The 10,464-nt window shown below is 37.2% G+C and overlaps 1 protein-coding gene across 2 annotated transcripts in view; it reads right to left on the bottom strand.

Annotated features, from left to right (window-relative positions):
* Positions 1–8,049: 8,049 nt before the first annotated feature.
* erbb2 (erb-b2 receptor tyrosine kinase 2) overlaps positions 8,050–10,464 on the bottom strand; it is a 35,294-nt gene continuing 32,879 nt past the window's right edge. For both annotated transcript variants that reach the window (XM_061909489.1, XM_061909490.1), the window contains exon 27: positions 8,050–10,118. In XM_061909489.1, coding sequence (XP_061765473.1) covers positions 9,805–10,118 — 314 coding nt within the window. In that variant the 3' untranslated portion in view covers positions 8,050–9,804. The remainder of the gene's footprint in view (positions 10,119–10,464) is intronic.

The raw sequence follows: 10,464 nt of genomic DNA, 5'->3' as shown, positions 1-10,464 counted from the left end.
TCATCAACTTCATTCTAAACATTACTTCAGAAAAAAAAGAAATCTTTAACATCAATATTTATGGACAATGCCCACATAAAATCTAGCTGTCAACACTGAATATTGCATTGTTTTATTTTATTTTTTTTTCACAGTTTATGAACTTAAATTCATATTTTCTTGAAGTATTATTCAATAAATATATTTATAAAGGATTTTTGAATTGTTGCTATTTTTAGAATATTTAAAAAAAATCTCACGTACCCCAAGGGGTACGCTTACCCCCATTTTTTTTTTCTTCTTTGTCATGAAAAAGGGACGTTTTTGTCGTGAAAAAGGGAGTTTTTTGTGGTTGGTGCACTATTTGTAAGTGTATATTGTGTTTTTTATGTTGATTTAATAAAAAATATATATTTTTTATTTATTTATTATTATTTTTTTTTTTTTATAAAAAATTATTCTGCGGCCCGGTACCAATCGGTGGTTGGGGACCACTGCCTTAGAAGACTGCTTAATTTTTCACGGAATCTTTTAGATTGACATACTGTAAGGGTCGGCAATCTGGCCCAGGAATAGTTTTAAGCCACATTTTTAGAGGGGCAACATTTTTGTTGGATGGGTTTTCAATATGAAGGTTGTAGACCTTTGGGGCAGGACTGAGAAATTAGTCAGAAAATGCCCTCTGAAATGAGGGTCATTATGCTTTCATTTTAAAAGGGGACAATTTAATATTAATAATCATAAAAATGTACTTATAAGGCCCCTTTCTGGGCACTCAAGGACACCGTGCAAAATCAAAACAATAAAATCAATTGGATAAAAACAATAACAACAAAGATCGATAATATTTACAATGAATAAGCAGTCAGGAATAGGTGTGTTTTGAATCTTGATTTGAAGAAGGATATAGAGTCTAAGTTACAAAGAATTTGGTGTTTTTGTTCAGGCTGCTATTGATAACACCTAAAAAAAGGGGATTTTTCAGAATTGAAATTAGACCCCGCAGTCCATCTTGAAAAGGCTACCATGAATTGATTTACCCCGACTTAAACAAGTTGAAAAACTTATTCGGGTGTTACCATTTAGTGGTCAATTGTACGGAATATGTACTGTACTGTGCAATCTACTAATTAAAGTCTCAATGAATCAATTAAAAGCTTTAAACCGTTTTTTGGGGGCATATCATCACACCTGAAATGAAGTTTAAAATAAATGTTTAACTATTATACGGGGTTGGGGCTGAATTTTGGCTCAGGAACAGCCTTCATATTTATGTTTAATTGAACAGTTCTGAAGGTGTTGCATTGCTTTTTCACCAGTAAGGCACATGAGAAAATCTGGCCAAAGTCCTCATTCAAATGATGGTGAATATACAGTACTTGCATTTTAAGAGGGGACACTTTTCAGAGGGGGTAGTGCTTCAAGATTTAACATTTTTGCTCAGGTGTCACCTAAGAACACTGTGGAACTTTTCAGTTTAAAGGCCTACTGAAACCCACTACTACCGACCACGCAGTCTGATAGTTTATATATCAATGATGAAATATTAACATTGCAACACATGCCAATACGGCCGGATTAGTTCACCAAATTGCAAATTTAAATTTCCCGCGGAGTTTCTTGTTGAAAGCGTCGCGGAATGATGACGCGTGACGTCACGGATTGTAAGGAAATATTAGCGCACCACTATTTGTGGCTAAAAGTCGTCTCCTTTCATCGCGCAATTAAACAGTATTCTGGACATCTGTGTTGCTGAATCTTTTGCAATGTGTTCAATTAATAATGGAGACTATAAAGAACAATGCTGTTTGTGGAAAGCGGTGGATTGCAGCTGTCTTTAGCACCGAGACACAGCCGGTGTTTCTTTGTTTTTAACACAGAGCGGTCACGCAAACATGTTTTTCTATGTCAATCAGCATGTTTTTGGATGGGAAAATTGTGATATATATCTTACCGGAGAGATCATTAAAAGGCCGCTGTGAGCTTGGCTCCTCGGCTTCTTTCTGAGACACTGCGTGTTCACCGCAGCCATCCGACCTCGAGGTATGTCTTTACAATCTCACTAAAACACTATTAAAACAATAAGCAGATAAGGGATCTTCCAGAATTATCCTAGTAAATGTGTCTAATTACATCTGAAACGCTCACACTGCCACCGCCCGGAGCCGGCGCTTTTTATTTATTTGATTTTTTTCTAGTCCTTCGCTATCAATATCATCATCCACAAATCTCTTATTCTCGCTCAAATTAATGGGGAAATTGTTGTTTTCTCGGTCCGAATAGCTCTTGCCGCTGGAGGCTCCCATTATAAACAATGTGAGGATGTGAGGAGCCCTCACCCTTGTGACGTCATCGTCTGCGACTTCCGGTAACGGCAAGGCTTTTTTATCAGCACCAAAAGTTGCGAACTTTATCCTCAATGTTCTCTACTAAATCCTTTCAGCAAAAATATGTCAATATCGCGAAATGATCAAGTACGACACATAAAATGGACCTGCTATCCCCGTTTAAATAAGAAAATCTCATTTCAGTAGGCCTTTATTTAACATTAGGGTCTGCAATCGGGCCCAGAAATATTTTTTAAGAGGGATTAGTTTTGTATGTTGTACACATTTCAACGGTTTTGGGGCGGGGTGAAAGTGGTTTGAGGGACTACAGTACCTAAACCCACTCTCTATGGAGGCAGTTGCATGAAAGACAGTGTTCGCGAGGAGGTCTGCTGAACTTTATTGATCTCCGCCTACACACTATAGACCTGAATAGGCTCCTCTATGGCCGGCGGAAACATGTCCCAGATTACATTTAGCCACTACCTATATATTCCATGCATATAGTAGTGTCACCTTGTCTATGGTGACACTACTAAAATGGTGCTAATATGTAGCACCATTTGAAAAGTCACCATCTAGAGAATGAAGTGCTTACTACCCCACATCAACCTCTTCATGCCGTGGCAAATATTTCCAGGTCAACACCATACGAAAAAAATGGTCAACAACGAAAGGAGATAATGTCCGCAGTAACCTACCACATAGCGAAGGACGAACACTATTTGATTTCCTATTATGCAGCTCTTTTTTTTTTTTGACAGACGTTGAAATATCTTGTGTGACATCATGCACAAAAGTGCACTTTATTTGTTTTAAACTATTTTATTGGCGTTTTGTACAAAAAGTGCACTTTAATTTAGTGTTGTTTTGATATGTCATCTTCGTGACATCAAGCACAAAAGTGCACTAATAGCTTGTTTAAAAATGGCTCTGACAATCTAGCACTTTCTGTTTTGAAATAAAAATGTTTGTGCCACTGCTTAATGACTGTTTAATAAATACAGTTTTGGTATATTGACTTAGTTGTGACCCCCCACGACCCTGAAAAGGCCAAGCGGTAGAAAATGGATGGAAATGGACTTACCTTATTTCCTTGAATTGCCACAGGGCATATAGTTTGCGCCTGCCTTGAATTACTGCCGGGTCAAAATCGCTTCGCAAAAGAATTAGCGCATGCTTAGTATTACCGCCGAGTCAAATTTGTGACGTCACGAGTGACGCTTCCCTTGTCATCATTTTCAAAATGGAGGCGGCTGATTTCAATACCGGTAATTTGAAATCACATAAAGGGAAGAAGATTAAAGGCCTACTGAAATGAGATTTTCTTATTTAAACGGGAATAGCAGGTCCATTTTATGTGTCATACTTGATCATTTTGTGACATTGCCATATTTTTGGTGAAAGGATTTAATAGAGAACATCGACGATAAAGTTCACAACTTCTGCTCGCTAATAAAAACGCCCTGCCTTTACCGGAAGTATGTGCGCGTGACGTCACGAGTTGCAGGGCTCCACACATATTCACATTGTTTATAATGGGAGCCACCAGCAGTAAGAGCAATTCGGACCGAGAAAGCGACAATTTCCCCATTAATCTGAGCGAAGATGAAAGATTTGTGAATTAAGATATTGATAGTGAAGGACAAGAAAAAAAGGAAAAAAAAGTGACGGCTCCAGGCGGCGGCAGTGTAAGGGTTTAGACAAATTTACTGGGATAATTCTGGAAGATCCCTTATCTGCTTATTGTTTTAATAGTGTTTTAGTGAGATTTTAAAGATTGTAAAGACATACCTCGAGGTCGGATGGCTGCGGTGAACACGAAGTGTCTCAGAGAGAAGCCGAGGAGCCAAGCTCACAGCTGCCTTTTAAACAGCTGGTGCAGAACGACGAATAATCACATGATTTCTCCGGCAAGATATATATCACAATTTCCCCATCCAAAAACATGCTGGTTGACGTAGAGAAAACATGTTCGCTTGACCGCTCCCCTTCACAACAAACAAAGAAACACCGGCTGTGTCTCGGTGCTAAAGACAGCTGCAATCCACCGCTTTCCACCAACAACATTGTTTTTTATAGTCTCCATTATTAAATGAACAAATTGCAAAAGATTCAGCAACACAGATGTCCAAAATACTGTGTAATTATGCGGTTAAAGCAGACGACTTTTAGCCGCGAATGGTGCAGCGCTAATATTTCCTGACAGTCCGTGACGTCACGCGTACGCGTCATCATTCCGCGACGTTTTCAACAGGAAACTCGCGGTAGATTTAAAATTGCAATTTAGTAAACTAAAAAGGCCGTATTGGCATGTGTTGCAATGTAATATTTCATCATTAATATATAAAATATCAGACTGCATGATCGGTAGTAGTGGGTTTCAGTAGGCCTTTAAGAGCTATTCAGTAGGATTTAAGGTCCAAGCTTACATCACACTCAAATTTTTACTGCATGCCTTTGGTAAGTGCCGGAGTGAGAAGAGGTTTTAAAATTATTAGCACATGCTTACTTTTACCGCATGCCTTTGGTAAGCGCAAGAGTGAGAAGAGGTTTTAAATTAATTAGCGCCCCGGCGACAATTCAAGGAAATACGGTAATTGCGATTTCTCTCTGAGCATGAAAGTTTAAAATAAACATATATTAACGCTGTATGAAGAAAAATGTTTTAAAGTAGACACATAGAATCATCTTACTACTGTGATTATAAGTATCAAGTGTTCATTCAAAGCTCAGGAAAAATATTGAGATATATATCGCGTATAGCGACATGGCCTAAAAATATCGAGATATTTAAAAAAAGGCCATATATCGCCCAGCCCTACTTTAACGTAACATACTGTAGAACGCACCTGTATATTAACCGCACCCACGAAACTATATTTTACATATATTAGCTGCACTGGACTGTAAGCCGCATATAAATACCTTGTGAAATGAGAATTTTTTACATAGATAGATTATATAGATGTTTATTTAAATACCTTAGTTGTTTGGTGAGTTTACTGAGATATTTGTGGAACAGAAACAATACAGATAGCATGCAGTTGCAAATGAATAATACTAACAATTACACTTGTAAACGTGTTAGCAAATTAGCTAATGCTAACGACGCTAGTGTCGTTAGCATTCCGATAGCACGTAGAGATATGCATGAAAACACTCATACAGACGTCACACATGAGACGGTTTAGTAAGTATGAACATTTTAAAAAACTTACAAACGTTACTTGGAGTGAAGAATCCATATGAGTAGAAACACCAGCGTGGACAGCGAGAAGACTGAACAGGACTCCACTTCCTGTTGAAAGCACTCCCGGTAAATGGAAAGACAATTATAGAACTCGTCCGGAAGATGGCGCCATAACACAAACCATAAAACAACTTTTCTGTGTATTTGCCTGTTTTCTTCTTTTGAAAAAATGTGTAATATGGAGGTGAGCTAAGAGAAATCCATAAACGAGCCCGCAGGATTCAATGTGCAGGAAAAGGGTTGCGGTTTATAGTTCGGATCTAAATCCTTTTTTTACGCCTTAATTTGATTTTCCTAAAAAAAAAAAAAAAATTGAAATCATCTTAAAACCCTGAACACCCTATTTTTGGTTGTATTAATGTAATAGAAATACATGCCATGTGGCTATATTTCGATTTGCTAATAGCCTAAAAACTCACTCCTGTTACTTGAAATAGGCTGATTGCAACCTTAAGTGTTGTAAGCATTATATCCACATATGTTTTCAACCAGTAATAGAAAGTTAGCTAGGCTGACCATATTCTGAAATCCCAAAAAGAGGACACACATATGCAGGCAGCACGTCAAGGCCGAGGCTATAGGTGAAAATTTGCCAATGATACCGGAACTTGCATTATAAATAAATATATTTATTTAAATAAAGCATTTTTTCTCCTCTGTTGACAGCAGCGTTGGCGCTAGGAAATTTAAAAATGGGACCCCATCAAGTCATAAAAATGGGGTCCCATTGTAAATTTTGGGGGTCCCACTTTTTGTGTTTTTTTTTTTTTTTTAAGATAAACATATGCATTATCCTGTTATATCTCACATTCTATAATGTGTTTTGGAAAAAGGTTTTCATAAACGTTACTTAATTCATTAAAATAAATAATAAAAAAAATAATACATATTTGTATACGTATGTAAATGTATTCAATTATAAACATTCATTCACTTTCTTCTTTCCTTCATGGATCTGAACTATACCACTGCTGGTAGTTGTTTCTATGTTTTTATTTAGTAAGTTGTAGGTGTATTTATTTCAGTATAAAAGTGCAAAAAGTGTTTTGCTTCGGTCATGAAATGATAACGGTGTGCCAGGGCATACATACATTTTATATTTAACGCTTAAACCTTTGGAGTCTACATCAACTTCAGATCCATCCCTCAGTTCAAAATGTTTTTTTTATGTAGTTTTTTTTGTTTGTTTTCCGCCCTTGCTTGTCAAACAAAACTTTGGTTTTAATGACAAACACACAAACTGTGCAAAATCTTCCACCGAAAATAATTTTCAAAGTGGAATATTTGATGTGAAGTAATGGGAACCTTGGAGAGTTCAATAATTCATAATAACATTGATTTTGATTCAATATTATATTTTGAGCAATGACAGTTTGAAAGAAAAAAAACAGCTCTGTTTTATTAGTCAACATCGCAACTTTTTTTAAAATTACATTTCACCTTTAAGCTTTTTTATTTCACTTTTCTTATGTTTTTGTTTATTTTAATAGTATTTTTAGAATGTGTCGTGGGCCTTTAGCTATGGGGCGCAAATGGCCTCCGGGGCACACTTTTGATACCCCTGCTATAGATAATAAAAAAATAAATCTGATAAATCTATCAATACAAAGCAGAGCCTGGCGACGCATACACGTTCATCATAACTCTCTCGCTTTCTCCGTCTCTGCCCCTTCCTCACGAATGCTGTTGAGTGCTCACACCATCACAATTTGTTTTGTTTTTAACCCCTTCTCAACCCCTAACGTACATTGAAAATACACGCAACACTAACTCAAAATTCTGGACATTTGAGGCATTTAAGAGACTCCACCCTGACAGCCCCGCAAAAGAGGACATACACGTGGAAAAGAGGACGTATGGTCAGTCTAATGTTAGCTATCATTGAATTTATATTCTATCATAAATACGACTGCATTGTCAGTTAGCTGCAAACAGTCCCTTTGAATAAGTTATCGTTTTCTTAGCAATCTTGTACAAAAATCTAATAAAACCCCTTGAGATGGGCCTGTATATATTTTGTGTAGTTCAAAATGTGCATTATGAGACTTGGAGTTGAATGAAGTAGTTACGTTGAAATATATTTTGAAAAGCAAATGACAGTCTTTAAATAACATTGCTCATCTACAGGTTACAAAATAAACAAGGTGGTTATTTTAATATCCTGCAGGTGCGCTGGAACATTATTTACATATTCCCACTGGAGAAGGCATATATTATATGATGAATACACTGCTTTATAAAAACACAAGCAGAGCAGAAAATGTATGTTGAGTTAGTTATGAAATTTAAAAATAGCCACGCTGTACTTCTAATCATAGCCACAAGATGGCAGAAAATTGTGTCTAATAATATCTGATGTTAACCATCCATTTTCTTTCAAACTAAAACAGTATGTACACTATGCAGGTTTTTTTTCATCCATTGGAATGTAATTCAAAGCACAGCATTGGAGCACTGTAAACTGACAAATTTACATGAATGCTCTACAAATATTTTTGCAGGTTTTTATTTTTTAAAACACACGATATGCAAAAATAATCTGTGTAAAATTGACAATTTTCTTCATAAGGTATTGCATTTTATTTTTCACAAAAGACTGGTCACACACACACACACACACACACATATATACACATATATATATATATATATATATATATATATATATATATATATATACATATATATATATATATATATACATATACAAATACGTGTATGTATGTATGTATATATACACACACGTGTGTGTGTATGTATACGTATATACATAACAAAATAAAAATATGTATACATGTATAAATATATACATACACATGTATACACACATCTACATATAATACATATAAATGTGTTTGTGTATACATATACATATTATATATACTTACATATATATCATTTATATATATGAATACATTCACACACAATACATACATATACATAAACACATTCACATCCATATAATATACATAAACATATATATACATATCTATATACATATTGATGTATTTTACACATTTAATCGTTTTATTTGCTCATTAAATTTGTCTTATAAGTTTGTCTCACAGTAAAAAGTTTTAAAACAATATGTAAAAGCATTATAAAAAAAGCTTTTGTGTGCTCCTATCTCATAAAAGACAATTAACAATGTTAGTATAACAATAATATTATGATGCAACCCCAAAAAACTAATTTTCCAGGAGAGAAATTAGTTTAAAATAGCTTAATTATCACTTTTGCCAGTTGAATTCCACAGAAAGCGTCCTGTGTCCATGTAGCAATAGTGAAAGTTCGCAGTGGTAGATTTGTGTGTAATTGTAACTTGTCAACCCGATAGTGCACTTTTTCTTCTTCTTTTTATTTTATTTTTTTAGAAGTGTTTAAGCTCGTGCAGCAAGATCATTGGCGGGTAAGATCGAGCAACGGGTATGTTGAGATTGGACAATGTCTCCATTGACTAGTTTTGACCTCCCTCTGGCCACCAGTTGACAGAAAAGGCAGTTGATTATTAACTGGGAGGCAAGTGTGTGTATGTGTTGCTGGGTGAAATTGGAGTGATGCCTTGACACCCAACAGGAGCTACCTCTGAATACACAGCGCTAACATTTAACACATTAACACGCACGTTAATTCTTCACAATTAATTCTCCGGTGGCCTCTGGGTACAGCGATCGTCCACTTGAAGCACGGTGGGCCGACATCATCATGCTTTGTACAAATGCAAAAATCCCTGATGGCCGTACCACAAAGTAGATGCAGACACACGTGCGGGTGTGCGCCGTTGTCACACGTTGTCTCCCGCCGTCTTCAACAAACAGCAGGCTTTTCTTCTAAGGAGGCCCTTGCCAAACGTGTCGCACACAGGGACCCCTCTGACCGCAACAAAACGTCTTTGAGCGTAAACAAAGAACCGCATCAGGTTGGGAAGACGCTGAGTGGAATACCAAACATTCCCCTCGATGCATAGCGTGTCTCACTTTAGTGGTGAGATGCAAGAAAAACATTTTCTTCAAAAAGATCCTCAGTTGGATTGTAAATTATTTACAGAGTTTCCAGGAGAGGGCATGTTGTTGTTGAGGCCAATACAAACGTGACCAAGAACACGGGATGAATGTAATGAGTCACTGTGTGTCACTACCTTCTAATCTGGTGACTGACTGGATGCTGGCTAATTGTTTGCACAATCGCCCATAAACAAAAAACACGCCCAGTCGCATAAATATTGTCTCGCACTTCCCTTCAGGTTCAGGTGTACCCACTCCAAGTGTCCGCTAAACCCAAATATTCTGGATTCTCGGCCGTCGGGGTTACAAATCCGTTGACTTGCCCCTGGTCGTCCGCCTCTGCAGCCCCGGCGACGGCGTTGGCCTTGGCCACAAGGTCCAGGTAGTACGGGTTGTCAAAGGCAGGGGAGCTGGCGGGCACCAAGTACCTTGGGTTGTCCACACTGTGGCCGGACGTTAGGCCATTAGGGAGGCGTCGCTCCACCTTGGAGACTTTGCGAGGCAGCGTGCTGGGTCGCTGAGGCCTCAGCTCGTGGACCTCGTGATTGACGTACTCTAAGAAGGCAATAGACAGAGGTACACAACTTTTATTATGCGGTGGAAAACCTATTTCTAGTTTTTCCAGAGTCCTCAGAGAGCCGATCAAAAATGCATGTAAAATGATGACTGAGAGATGGAAAAATCTTTGTAATTATCCGTAATACATTTTCTTCACTGCTTGGTGTCCTAATTAAGGTCAGCAGGTGATATAACTTGGAACGATAGGCTGGACTCACTCCATCTATCCACAGTATATTCACTCCATCCATCTATAGTATACTCGCTCACTCACTCCATCCATAGTAATTTTACTCACTTTATTCATTGTATAGTCACTAAATAGCATACTCACTCACTATAA

This window comes from Nerophis ophidion, linkage group LG08 (assembly GCF_033978795.1).
Source record: "Nerophis ophidion isolate RoL-2023_Sa linkage group LG08, RoL_Noph_v1.0, whole genome shotgun sequence".
Classification (NCBI taxonomy): domain Eukaryota; kingdom Metazoa; phylum Chordata; class Actinopteri; order Syngnathiformes; family Syngnathidae; genus Nerophis; species Nerophis ophidion.
The sequence above is the reverse complement of the archived record's forward strand: the minus strand, read 5'-3'. Positions and strand labels throughout refer to the sequence as shown.